The following is a 15,089-nucleotide window of genomic DNA, read 5'->3' as shown; positions in this document are numbered from 1 at the left end:
GTAATGCATAGGGAGGTAAGTGAATTGACATGGAGATGACCTCTGTATGATTTTTTTTTGTACTTGGTGCATCTCTGTTAATATCCCTGGTAAAATCTCTGCTTTAATCCAGGTGATTTAACTAAGGTTATACCGTATTTGCTCGATTATAAGACGAGGTTTTTTTCAGAGCAAATGCTCTGAAAAATACCCCTCGTCTTCTAATCGGGGTCGTCTTCTAATCAGACCTCAAATAGAGTCTGATTAGGAGACTAAGATCCAGATCCCCCGCACCGCTGCAGGGGACCTGGATCCTCCTGTCTCACCCCCCCCCCCATCATACACACACTTACCGGTGCTTCCTGCTGTATTGCCGGGGCAGCGGGTTGACGTCTACGCGATCCGCGTAGACAACGTCCGCTGCAGCCGGAAGGAGGTGTGGCTAGCAGCGGGGGTTGTCTGCGTCCGTCGCGCAAACCTTCCCCGACTGTCAGAGATCAGAGTTCCCCGCGGGGAACTCTGATCTCTGACAGCCGGGGAAAGTATACGCGACGGACGGATACAAACCCCCGCTGCCAACTCCACCTCCTTCCGGCTGCAGCAGAAGGCGACGTCAACCCGCTGCCCCGGCTGGAAGCACCGGTAAGAGAGGGCTGAGAGGGGAGGGGAGGGGAGAGTGTGTGTGTGTGTGTGTGTGTTAGTTAAATGGGGGTAAAGGGTGTGTGTGTGTGTGTGTGTGTGTGTGTTAAATGGGGGCATAGGGCATTTCTGGAGTGGCGTTAAGGGGGCATTTAATAGAGCACTCTGCCTCCTGAAATGCCTTATACACCTATATGCCACTCTGCCCCATAATATGCATTTTAACCCCCTAAATGCCAGAGTGGCATATAGGGGTATAAGGCATTTCTGGAGGCAGAGTGCTCTATACAATGCCTTTTAACTCCCTTAATGCCACTCTGCCTCCTGAAATGCCTTATACCTCCCTATATGCCACTCTGCCCCATAATATGCATTTTAACCCCCTAAATGCCAGAATGTGATATAGGGGTATAAGGCATTTCTGGAGGCAGAGTGGCATATAGGGGTATAAGGCATTTCTGGAGGCAGAGTGGCACATAGGGGGTCAAAAGGCATACCATGGGGCACAGTGGCATATAGAGGGTTAAAAGGCATATCATGGGCCACAGTGCCATATTGGAGTGGCAAGCCTGGGGGCAGATGTGCGTAACTGGGGGACAGGTTGGAAAATACAAGAAATAAAAACAAAAAAAATATTTTTCTCAATCATAGCTTTTATTAAAAAAAATAGTTTACATGAATTAACATTTACTGGTAAAACTTTTTTCCTTTAGGGTCGTCTTATATTCAGGCTTTTTCTTTTTTTCCTAAGTTAATATTCAGATTTTGGGGGGTCGTCTTATAATCAGGGTCGTCTTATAATCGAGCAAATACGGTATTTAAATCTTGGAAAGTAAGGACTTCTGTGTGTACAAGTTTTCTTAGCACAACGAGACAGTGGTGACACAGAATCTTTGTAATAAGCTAGGGTTATTATGTTATGTTTTCCTTGTCTCAATATTATTCCTGGCTTTTTTGCAATATGAGAACTCTTTGAATTATGCCTAGCTTTATTAGTTTTCTGTAACTAGGTAATGATCTATCATCTATTCATATTAAATAAAAGTCTATTTTGATACACAAACTTTATTAATACATTTTTGTAGCAGGTCATGTAGCTGGATCTGTAAAGGACATTCCATTCCATTGATGGCCATAGTCGTGGGTAGCACAGAACATTTCCCAACCCACGGTACAACAGATGGAAATTGTTCAATGAAGTGAAACTTGTCCTTTGTGTGAAAGGTCAAGGTTGAGGAGGCGGGAAGAACAACATATAGGAAAAACAGCTGTGTTTTGGAACATTTTTAATCCTCTTATGTACACCCTATCAAAGCATAGTGAAAGTGACGTATATGAAAATGTGAAGAATATATGTTTCTCCTAAAATATATTTCATCATGAGCTGATTCGGAAAAAAAAAAATCACACTATATTTAGAGCGGATGACCTTTTTTTAAATTAAAATAATGAATATAGCCATATTAGTCCAAGATACAATGAAGCATTTAGTTGAAGTAGACTTTTTATTGGGCCAACAAAGAAAAAGGAGACGCTTTACAATTTAAGGACCATGCTGTTTTTATCTTTTTGTACCATTCGTGACCAAGGCTGTTTAAACACTTTTGCAGTGCTTGTGTTTAGCTTTAATTATCATCTCTCCCATTTAGTGTACCCACACCAGTTAAATATTTGGGAAGTGCACATTTTTCATTTAAGAACTTTGACATCTGGTCCTTCTGCCCCATGTCTTATTTGGGACATCTTTGAAGCCGGGTAGTGTTTTCTGTGTGTTTTTTCACACACATTTAGGTATGCACTTACAGACTTTGGTATATGTAACTGTCAAATAACACCCCAATAACATCCCCTGAGTACAGTGATACCACCCATGCATGGGGTTGTTTTTGAGGGCTAAAAGGCCACATTTGGGAGGTACACTTTTTTTTCTCATTTTGACATCTGGTCAGTCTGCTCATATGCCCTATTTGGGACATCTTTGAACCCGACGAATTCAATTTAGCCCATCAAACAATAAATTTTTTTAAAGTAGACACCCTTGAGTTTTCGAAATGCTAGTATTTTAACATTCGGCCCAGATAGCCAGTTAGAGTATGTTTTAAAGAGATTACATAATCACAATTTAGTTTTATTTGCTTTGGTTAAAGTGACACTTAATACTGCTTTTCCAGTGGTGGTTTCATAATGGTGAATGATTTATGACATTGGAAATGTAATGCACATAAAACCAGTGACAAATGTCAAGTTTACCTAGTCCCATCATGGCACACCATGAAATAAGGCAGTTAGTCTCCCACTAGGTGTGCTTATCTTAGAACGCACCAGTGGTGATGTTTGGTTGACAGCCAACACTAGGGCCATTGGTCACATTCAAACAACTGCTCTAATAATAGTATAACAACTTAGTTTAACATAGTAAAGCCTAATATTAGTGCATGCCAGGTTCTTTCCTGTAACCTAATGTCCTCACATTTCTGTGAAGATGGCTCAAAAACAATGACTCATGGTTTGTTGAAGTACACCACGATCACATGGTGGTTTTCACGCATATTGCATAATGGATTTTTGTGTTGGAAACTATTATATTTCAAGAAATATAGAATACTTGTTTTGAAGTAAAATGCCACCGATTGCCTTGTCTTGTATTATAAACATTTAAAAAATATCTTGCTAAACCAATGGAAATGTTTAAAATATGTATCTTGCTAAACCAATACCATCTGTTCTCTCCTACAGCCTGAAAACTACTGTGTATTCAAGAAAACAGGTGAGTTTCAACTCTATGTCTCTTGGTCTGTTTCTCCATTTACAATTCTGATTGCTTTCAACTCATGTTGGCGGTACTCTGTTAAAGCAGCTACTCACTACGAAATTGTTTGTGGCTGATATAAAATTGTAAAGCATGGCCATGTGTATTCTGCCGGTGGCTGTACACCTTTCATTTATTGCATATTGGCCATAAAGTGCCAAATGTAACCTCTGACCCTCCTAAGATGCCAAATGCGAAACATTGCCCAATTAAATGGATGTGCATTAGGCCGGTTCCACAAACAATTCCCCAGAGGGACCAACGCCTGTGACGGCTTCAGATCAATCCATAACTTACTCTGCGGACCAACCAATTACTCCAGGGCTCGAAGCAGATGTGTGGCCCAATAATATTTTTGAATATCCAGCAGAGTTAATCCTTCCCTCCGCTTGGGAAGAGTCAAGGTCCTGACCCGAACCCTTGGCAATGATTGGCGCCAAATAAACCTGAGCAACGCTAAGTTAAGGTCCCTAAAGAAAGAAGAAGGAATATACATTATATTGGTATTGTTTGAAACAAGTAGAGGAGCCTAGAAATTTATTTTAAGGGCGTTAATACTTTCACACCAGAGAGATGCGGAATCGTCCATACTCTCAGATCTTGCTTAAGGGTGAGTAGCATCGCCCCAAAGTTATCAGGAATAAGTTAGACTTATTGGTCTAAATTCCCAGTAGAGGACTGCATCAGGATTGGGATACCGCAGGACCTGTCAAAAAACTTGCGGGTGCGGTCGGTATTTTGTGTGTTGTGGGGGCGGGAGCGGGCGGTCACACAATATACCCGCGGGTCCCGGTAATCTTGGACACTCCCGCAAGGCTGTCGCGTTTTTTCTTTTTTTGCTTCTTCACATTCAATTTCAGAGGCGGTCCTAGCCTTACTTTTATATTCAGCCTCCTTTTCATAGAGGCAGGAGAGAGAAGAAGCGGGAGTGAGTGACTCATGCATGCAGAGCTGAGCTGAGGAGAGGTTGATCTTAGCCACCCAGCCTGTTTTGGAGCAGGCCCATTACAGGCAGATTTTTGTAAGTCCCAATTATCTGTAAATAAATGTATTGGAATAGAAGCTTGCTGGAGTGGAACACACACCTTGCGGGAGAGGGGGGTAATGGTCAGAAATTCAGCGGGAGTGGGCGGGATTAAGAAGACAGTCCCGCACAGGGCTCTAGTTCCTAGTAAGCCAAATACCCAAATAATTTTATTTACCCTGATACCAGCGGGAAGGATAGGTGGAGCGGAGTGAGGACTTCAAAGAACTAGTGCAATTCAGGTTCAATACTTCTGACTTGTCCTGGTTGATTTTTTATTTCAATAAGTCCCTGTAACGACCCAGTTCAGCTATAATGTTTGGAATGGTTGGCAGCGGTCATGACCACAAACAACAGGTCATCAGCATATGCCATGATGTTATATTGTATCAATGTAGTGTGGAGGTTCAGATTATCCTTTATAGCCTACAAGAAGGGCTCCAAGGTGAGAAGGAACAGCAAAGGGAGAAGGACACATTATTAGATTTACAAGACATCCATTATCTGAAGTTGGGAGAGTAAAGATCTGCTCTGCTTGGAGCATGTAGAGCCCTGTTTTGATGAGCTGCTTTTCTGTGGAGTGCTAAATACGTAGTGTGTTTGCACAGGATTTTACTGAATTCACAAGGATTTAACTCGGTGTTTAAGCATAAAATAACACATGAGCTGGGGTGTTTCTCTGGAAGAAATACTTCCTCACATGTAACACATTTATTCCCTGTGTGCGCCAAGTAACTTGGAAGGTGCCCCAGTCTGAGGGTGTACCAGTCTGGCTCACATGGAAAATATTGTATCCTGGTTAGCAGCAGACAGTTAGGAAAAATGTGATGTCTGGCACTTCATAGCTAATGAACACATTGCCTTTAATAATGTGGTTTGGTAATTCTGAAAATGGGAGGACATTACAGTAAGCAGTAAGTTTTATTTACTAAATCATGAATTGTAGGTAAAATTACATGATTTCATCAATGGAAGACCCCTGCACTAAGGGCAAGTGTGACCTTGCATTATGAATTCTTAAATCCTGAAATCATTGAGTTTCATCTCAGCTGACCTACAATGTACCTTTTATAGAATAAATACCAATATTGTGTTGTAAGACTCCACTAGGTTTTTACAGTAGGAAACAATTGGCAGAAAAAAAATATAGTACTAGTTAGCCAAAGGAGAAAAGAAAATTATGATGAAAAGGGGATCTATGTATGAGTTTTATTCGTTTCACAGTTGTAATGTGCCAATTTGCCCACTTGCTCTGTCATGCCAGTATATTGAGTAGAAAAAGAAAGTGTATTGCAAATGTTAAGGATTCCAAGAAAACCATATTGACATCAATAAGAAAAAAATATTTTACAGGTTTTTTTTTTTTTTCTTCTTAGTTGATATAATTGTTGGGGCATCATTATTGTTCTTAAATGTTCATATTTTATTAGATTTGTTTGTACATGAAAATGTCAACCAAGGGGGTAAGCAATGCATTTAAGAATTAAAACTTCCTAAAATTTCTATTATGTACCCAAGGATACATCTTCCTCCCCATAGTGATTATTTTATCTTGCAAGAACCATACATCCTAATCGCTTTGTATTACTGAGTCACCAGATGGTCCATGATCCTTTTCTATTCTATTCTATTCATACGCAAAATAAATGCCAAGGCAAAGATTGGGTTAATACTGAGGAATGCTTACCTGAGTATCAGAACTTATGTCTTTCTGTATGTGTTTTCATTTGGGGGAGTGTGTCTTAGCCACAACACAAGGCAGATGGACTTCCGGGGCAAACTGCATTACAAAAGCCCTGAGAAGAGAGCCATAAATAGGTGAAATGACATATGTACCAGATGGGTTATCAGGCAGATGGACAGACTGAGGAGCCTGAGGCTGCATACTAAACATGTGCAAATTAGAGGGGGAGGAGAGGATATTGGGAGAGTGAACTGAGGAAAAGGCCATGATAGTGTAATGGGCACTTAATGCATGATTAACTGCAGTACTGTGTATCATTTCTACATATGTGTTAATATTGTCTTAAAAAAAAGTGTATTCTATGTTCAGTACTGAAACTCTATGCCTGAAGTTATGCACTCATACATTTATGTTCTTGAAATGTATAATGTTACTTGTATATTAGCTTTTGGTTATGTTAAAATGGTCTCTCGTTCTAGATCTGGCACCCAGTAGACCAGCAAGATGTCACAGCACTCTATATTGAACATCTTCATTTTTAGCTTTTTCCATCTAATCTTCGCCATTGATGTGCCTTTGGACCGTAAGTTACAAGGGGTTGATAGATGCTCTATAGAGTCGGAGAATTACATGCCACATAATAATCATAGTTTAAGCCTTTTACATTTTAAGCATTTTTTTTAAGCATTTCTGGATGCAATTTATTCCTAAGCACAATTACTTGACTGTTGCCTTCAACCCAGCTATCCTTAATATAATTGTTCTGCTATTACAGGTCATGATGTGTTTATTTATATATATATATATATATATATATATATATATATATATATATATATGTGTGTGTGTGTGTATTTACCGGTTCCCATTTATGTATAAAAGTCTGTACATTATTCAGATACTGCTGTCACAAACTCTGAGCCTTAACCCTTATGTGTGGCTGCTGCCATCGACACAATTCCCATATGACCTTGTCACATCAAGTTGGATGGTTATGGAGTCCTGAAGAGCTCACACAATGAATTCTGAGACCATGCCTCACTCCAGGTGGTAGATAAGAATTCTTATAGCAGCTGCCTCTCTGCTGGGATTCTATTCAACCGAATCCCACCATTCTATATAGATATAATTAGTATAATCAGGATGCAGAAACTAATACCTTTGGTAATTTCATATTCAGCCTAATAAATATTTCTATTCTGACAAAACAACAAAGGAATTTAGAAAGTTTCAATTTAGAGTTTATAAGAACTTCCATCTTATTGTATTTTTTTTGGACATAAACAACCCATTTGAGTACTAAACTACTTCTGTCCTTTAATCTACCCATCTAACAAACTAGAAATTGGTTCATAACAGTAGAATGGCAAACACATTAACTGTTAATGTGTGTTATTCATGTGAGCTACTGCAGCCTACAGCAGCCTTCCTAATCCTTTAATTGAGCTGCAGTTTTTGTCCATCTTTGTGCTCTTGTGTTAGACTTTTAGTGTGTGTTTCACTAACCGTGTCTTTTTTCCAACTTTCCAAATTGCTTCAGCAAACATTCAGAAAGACTGTAAGTATTGCTTGCTGGTAGTAGTGCAGTCTAGAGAATGAGTGGTGGAGTGGGGAGGAAAGTAAGCTAACTAAACTTGAATTGAGTGGGGAAATAGATTGATATAATGGAAAAGATGGCATGCTAGTTAAATTATAATTGACTGCACTCCTTTATAAACAAGGAGGGGAATGGGTTGCAGACAGGGAAAATGAGGAGATGGCTATCATTTATTTATGGGGCAAAGGGACATAAGGATTTGGGCTTAAGAGAACTGATAGGCAGAGAAGACATTGAAATGCTAACATTTCGCACATTATAATTTATAATAAACATATTTAAACAAAAAAGATGTTCTAGAGAACATAAAAAAATACACAAATATATGCAAAGTATATTCGCAATACAGTTTCTGATATTAGAAGAGGGAAAAAAATAAGGAAGCATTTGGTAGAAAGTTCCGCAACCTGCAGATATATTCCATGTGTTTCTATAGTAATTACCCCACTTTTAACCCCTTGCTTTGTTTTTTTGTACCGATTCCTAATTTGTCTTATTCCATATTCCATGTGTTTCTACTTTCCACTTTTAACGCCTTGCTTTATTTTTTTACATAATCCCTACATGATACTAAAGTTTTAGTACATGGAAGCAGATGTGAACTGATAATGTTTGAGGAAAGCTATGGAAAGCTGCATGCATGTTTGGTTCCATTATTAGCACCTGGTAGCTCAGACTTAACCCCATTTTTTTATTTCTTTCCTGCAGTAATTCAGCCCCCCACCATCACCAAACAGTCTGTGAAGAATTATATAGTGGACCCACGTGACAACATAGAAATTGAATGTGAAGCTCAGGGGAACCCATATCCCACGTGAGTATCACAGAGCTAGTGGGGTGCTCAATGCAAAGGTACCTAAATACATTAATAAAAACATATAATAACATAAAAAAACAAAAAACTAACTGAATCTGACGACCTCTTGGTAGAAACCAGCAGGCTATAAACTGCTTGTGTTGTGGGAAGTAGTTCATAGACACACATCCTCCTAGAATTATCAACATGTCATGTGAAGAAAAAAAAAGGGCATAATGAGAATGAACAACATATACAGGGCTGGATTAAGAGCATAATTGGCCAAGTGCTGAGGATTTTGGTAGGCCTTTTAATGGAAATAAAATAAAAACAGAATCTTAACTCCTCAGCATCCATGTGTACTTGATAAAGATGCTAGGCAGATACTATAGGATATAATCTTACGTAAAGGGATTTGGAGTATATCAGTACACAAAAAAAGTCATCATACATGAGGCACCTGAAGCTACAATTTAGTGCAGCTAATCCTTTTTAATAAGATATGCAGGTTGAAAAAGTAATACAATACATTTTCCACTCACTGTGTCTAGAAAGTTTTGTCCTCTGAACTGGTCTACAAGTGCTAGGAAATGGATGACCAAACACAGACACCAGGACAGGCTCTGCGACATCGACACCCAAATACACACACCTGGACAGGCTCTGCCACACCGACACCCAAACACACACCAGGACACATCTGGACGGGCTAAGCTACACCAATAAAAAAGTATTTCTTAAGCACTCTGTAATGGGTTCACCAAGAGAGCTGTAATTACTCCCAGAGATCACCCACATGTATCCTCCTGTTATCCCCAAAATCACTTCCAGCACCAGCCAGCATGCGCACCTTGGAACCCTGCTATGTGTACCCAATAAGTAGACACAACTACCTTGAATTGAGTACAGCAGGAATGAACAGTTTATTGTTGTAAAACATAGACTCATATAGCCACAGAACTTCATTAACATAAATTAACATTGATAAACAGGTACATGTAGTCAACCCAACCTTTAATCCCCTGACAGCAATACTATTGATTGGATTAATTAAACAATAAAGTTCCTACCTGTGCTATCTTTGTTTGACAGCCAGGCTGGAGCCATCTCTGAGTACCTTGGGGCCCTGTATGACAGGTCATTCTGTCAAAGACTCCTTTGTCGTTAACCCCCCCTTTTGTGTTTTTGCCTCCTTGTGTATCGGCCCCAGCCAGCCCTATGTGTATATATGCCCCCAGGCTGCCCCTCCCTTTAGTATTGATTTATGTTATGGCCCCAGCTGCCCCACTTGTGTATTGATGCCTCCAGTCCCCACGTGTCCTCCAGCCACCCCCCATTGTGTATTTATGCCCCCAGCCAGCCCCACATTGTATAGTTATCCCACCAGAAAGCCCTACATTGTGTTTTTATTCCCCCCTAGCCAGCCGCCCTGGGAATTAATGCCCCCTAGGGAGACCACATTGGCCAAGTTTTCCAGGACACATATTTTTTACATATTGCTGACCAGCCCAGATAACATGCTGCCCAGAAGTATGGGGATGTATATATGACTAGTTGGTTCCCTTCCATGAGTCTATACATACACCATAATGGGTAGCATTTTTTATGGGCAATATGTAAACATTATATGTGTCCTGGAAAACATGTGGTCACCCTAATGCCCCCACACCCTTGTGCATGGCCCCCAGCCAGCCCCACTTAGTATATTTATCCCACCACTCAGCCCCCCTTTAGTATTGATTTATATGATATCCCCAGCCAGCACCCCCTTGTGAATTAATGCCCCCACACCCTTGTGGATTGCCCAACAAGTAAGAGGGTTACATGCAGTAATTGGAACATGGAAGAAACTTTCATATTGTCTTACTGACTCTATTGCAATATGTACGATGCTATGCAAATTTACCTTGTTGCAGCTTCCCCATAGCTACTAAGCCACCATGATATATCTTTATTCTAGGTTTTCATGGACACGAAATGGAAAGTTTTACAATGTAGCCAAAGACTCCAGAGTTTCCTACCGCAGGTATTCTGGTACACTTGTTATTGACATTCATGGAGGAGGACGACCTGAAGACTATGAGGGGGATTATCAGTGTTTTGCCCGAAATGAACATGGGACAGCCCTTTCCAACAAGATTCTGTTACAAGTCTCTAGTGAGTAATGGAGCTGAAAGTCTCATATATCTGGGGAATGCAGGTCATGAAGCAGCTGTACACATGGGTTGAATGATTTGCAGGAACCCAGGTACAGTGGATGTTAGGCACGTAAGATAGTAGCATGGAGTAGAAGATTCATAATGCACAAAGTAACATACCGTAAATCAATAGGATACAGTAAATGCAAGGCACAATGGACACACGGAGCAGTAGATCACAGGGATGAGAGGTTTGCAGGGCATGGAGCAGAAGATCATAGGGATGAGAGTTTTGAAGGGCATAGTGCACTCAAAGGACAAATAACCAGTAGCCACAGAGCAATGGTGACTCTGTGATAATTGTCAGTTTAAACCAAAAACACAAGAAACACACACCACTGGTGTAAATGAATAAATAATACTTTCCCTAATTAGGCAGCAGCACCCAAATAAGCGTCCCTCCAACACTTAATAATCTTTACAACTCTTCCGAATGGGGCGCACATCCACATAGGGAAAAATAGATAACTGACAAAAAATAGTTTAACACGATTCATTAAGAAACTCAAATCCACACAATAATTGACAGATGGAAAGTATCATCAATCATAGATTACAGTGAAGGAAGTGCAAGAAGTGAAAAAACATCTCTTGAAATCCACTTTATATTTTATATTACATTATGTTATACTTTGCTTTCTTCTCTAATTTACAGAATCACCTTTGTGGCCCAAAGAAAATCTCGATCCAGTAGTTGTAAATGAAGGTGCTTCCCTAATCTTGCAGTGTAATCCCCCACACGGACTCCCACCTCCAGTCATATTTTGGATGAGCAGCTGTAAGTGGAATATACTCGTGTGTTAAATTGGAAATTGGCTGAAACACAGAGCAAAATGACCACTCTGAACTAGCTATCATTATTATCTTCGATCTGTGGAATTTCATCTTATTCCCTACCATTTGAATTACATTTGCCTGTACATCACTTTCTCGTAGTTTGCCATGGAATTCTAACTGCTTCCGAAACCTTAATTTTCATAGATGGTATCTGCCTTACACATTCACGACTGCATTTGTATAGTGGGAATAATACTCAAATTAGGAAATGTGTTCTGATCAATCCCTAACAAGTGATGTAAGGTTGAGTATTCAATATATCTTAATAAACATACTACATTCAAAAAGGTAATGCATATATGATATTCCATAAACCATTACTTCAGAACCCAAAATTAAATGTCATAATTTTAGAAAATATGCATTGATTGAACCAGCACAAAATATTACAAAGTACATTGAATGGCACAAGGAAATAAGTATGCCAGTATTTTGGCAATAACCTTCCTAATTTCTAACAATGGAATCCAGTAGTGCCAGATTTTGTTTCTGAATAATACATTGGTCTGTTTTGCTTCCCTACAGCTATGGAACCAATCACCCAGGACAGGAGGGTGTCTCAGGGTCTGAATGGGGATTTATATTTTTCTAATGTTCTGCGCCAGGACGCGCAGACAGATTACAGCTGCAATGCTCGATCCCACTTTACACACACGATCCAACAGAAGAATGCATATACTCTGAAAGTTCTGACCAGTAAGTGTTTAATGCAAACATATATGTTTAGTAATAGGACAAATAAATCCCATTGCTCAAAGCAACATTAGCACTTGGGTTCACGTTTACACGTATGCATATCGCAAGCATCTTTGTATAATAAGAATTGATGCACGCCATGCCTCAATAGGTTTATTTGTAAATGTATTACAATCCTTGAATTATTCAGTCACATGACTTGTATCTTTTCAATGTTCATTAGGGTCTTTTATATGAGATTTTTAATGGTCATAAAGTTCTACACTACAGTTTAATACAAGGGAAAATCTGATTTTTCCTTATCATCTACGTATCAAATCTATCCATTGGTGCAGAAGAGAAATGGGGCACAAAGTTGTTGTTATCTGTCCCTTTTTATGACATAATGTGCAGCAACATATGTAACTAATTTGTTCTCTATTAAAGTCGTTTGTTTACAAACAGCACATCATGGTGAAGCCCTAAGTATGGGACAGTGGATCCCAAAAAAAAAAATGTACTATATATTTGTTAGCACAATGTATAGATAACCCAATATGATCCCCATAAGTACATGTTAGATGAAAGTCACTTTAAATTTACATATGGGTTAAAATTTGAGTACCCATGAGAAGTACATGATTAAGTAAGTAACCTTTTTAGTTCCCAGGAAGCTGCCAGACATTTAACCAAAATGCACCCTGTCGTGTTCTAGAGCAGAATCATAATATGACATCTCATTCACATCTCTTATTAATTCATACAAGGAGGCAGAGAACCAGACTTGTAGACAACGCACCACAGGAATGGGTAAATGCTATAGTTTCCTGTCTCCTGCTGCCATTTTTTTTACTGCTTTGCCAGCTATGTATAGCAGGTATCTTAACACATTTTGTGTGAAAGGAGGGGCAGTTTTGCTCAGCATTGCAATGTGCTTAATTTGTTTGTTAACTGTGATGTTTTGTTTCGTTTATATGTTTGTGATTCAGACTCTGCTTTAAGCATATGCTATATGACTGTTTCTTGCTCTTTCTCTCGTTTTACCTTGACCCAATTTAGCTCACTCCAACTTTTTCTTTACTTTCTCTCACTCATATAAACCAGCACCTTTTCTCATGGGTGACTAACCTCATGGCTTTAAACATCCTCGGCATTCTTATTGCTATATATGTAAATCTTTCTATTGTTTCACTAATATTGTATTACAATCTGTTCCTTTGTTAAATGCTCTCTTCTACCTACAGCTGCTGATCTGTCTTTTCTTTCCCAATTATGATTTTGCATTGACTTACTTATTCCATGGACCCGGCTATACTTTCTATCTTTTCTCAGTTTTCTGATTCACTTACTTTCATCTTTATATTCCAGTGGGGTTCTCACCTTGTCTTATTTATTACAGAGAATTCCCGTACTGACTCCGCCATATACTTCTATATGAACCTCACTATTATGTATCAGGGTGAGTTTTTGAGGTCACTAGAATTCTCTATGCCCTAACTCACCTTCTAGCTAACCCCACTCACTTTAATTATAATATTTTCTGGGGATAGATGTACCAGCTATTATAGTATGTTTTTTCACACTTTATCTTAGTCCAGTGCTTTCCAAATGGCAAAAAATAAATAAACCAAATGCATTTAGACCTACATAAATGGTTTACTCCTGACATTACTTTTTATGTTGGGTAGAAAACAAAACAGATTTGTTAGAGGACATAAGTGCTTAAAAAAACCTATTCACTAAAAAAAAAAGCATTAATAACATTAAGAGGCTGTGCCAAAGGAGCTTGCAGTTACCTTTCATGCACTTTTTACCTTAGACCACCAGTAAAATAGTGAAGGTTTTTTCTTTCATAAGTTACCACTCCAAAGGAATAGATTATCTTTCCTCCCCATGTTTTCAGAAATTCTGCATAAATAATAGTGACTCCATAAAAAAATGAATTCATTCATAACTATTTGTAGGATGACCCTTGTTATATTCCAGGAAATGCTTGCAACATTTCTTTTCAAAATTCAAAAGGGCCCTGCATTTCCCCACATCTCTTTTTTGCTTAACCTTTGTTTGGATGTTGCTTATTGTGGCTTTATAACACAGACTGGCTTTGCGTATTTGACTTTGCGCTTTCCACCTTTGTTTGCAACAAATACAATTCGATTTAAGGCAGCAGGATGTTAAACTTCAATGAACTATAGCTGTTCTCATGATTTGAGTAAGCATTAAAACACATTTGACCAGGGACACATAAGAAAATTGTATATTGCAGGCTTTCATTAATATCTTTGGTATTCTGGGACCATAAGCATAATAATTACCAGATAACATCGTTAACTGGGCACACCTGTAAGAAGTGCATCATGCAAGACAACAGAGTATAATGGAGCCCTGCAGTATACATTTTCTATAAGGGCCTCGGGTTAAAAGAGCCAGCTGGTCACCGTACTCGACAGACACCAGTGTGTTAATTATTGTCCTGACTTGAAACCTCCTCCATGACACCATCTCTCTGGATCCCTTATTACAAGAAAAAGGCAAAAGACAGTTTAAACAGGCATAAAATATCTGTGCCATATAAAACATAAACCTACTGGTGAATTCTTACTAATCTGCAAGTAATTAACTAACTCTCTCTTCCCCAGATCCTTATATTGTCCCCAGGGTGTCTTTCTGATAACTGGAAGCAGGTGTTCCAGAACACAAATTGAACTCCTATTACCAAAGGGATTTAAAAAAACTATTGATCCATAGTGGCAGTAGGGAATGGAACAGCAGATGTGTGTTTTAAATAAATATCTCTTAGTTAGAAATAACTGACATTTTTTATATTTACTTTAATAGTCTGTAATCTAAA

General features: G+C 39.0%; 1 protein-coding gene across 1 annotated transcript in view; it reads left to right on the top strand.

The window, feature by feature from the left end:
• The first annotated feature begins 6,639 nt into the window (after positions 1 to 6,639).
• LOC149287898 (neurofascin-like) overlaps positions 6,640 to 15,089 on the top strand; it is a 41,993-nt gene continuing 33,543 nt past the window's right edge. Inside the window, exons 1-6 of the mRNA XM_089492268.1 lie at positions 6,640 to 6,718; positions 7,676 to 7,693; positions 8,441 to 8,546; positions 10,489 to 10,685; positions 11,382 to 11,504; positions 12,089 to 12,259. Coding sequence (XP_089348394.1) covers positions 6,640 to 6,718; positions 7,676 to 7,693; positions 8,441 to 8,546; positions 10,489 to 10,685; positions 11,382 to 11,504; positions 12,089 to 12,259 — 694 coding nt within the window. The remainder of the gene's footprint in view (positions 6,719 to 7,675; positions 7,694 to 8,440; positions 8,547 to 10,488; positions 10,686 to 11,381; positions 11,505 to 12,088; positions 12,260 to 15,089) is intronic.

The sequence above is a fragment of the Sceloporus occidentalis genome, unplaced genomic scaffold (genome assembly GCF_023333645.1).
Source record: "Sceloporus occidentalis isolate IW3139 unplaced genomic scaffold, rSceOcc1.0.p SCAF_55, whole genome shotgun sequence".
In the NCBI taxonomy this organism is placed as follows: Eukaryota; Metazoa; Chordata; class Lepidosauria; order Squamata; family Phrynosomatidae; genus Sceloporus; species Sceloporus occidentalis.
Note: the sequence above shows the minus strand (reverse complement) of the source record. Positions and strands in the feature narration are given on the sequence as shown.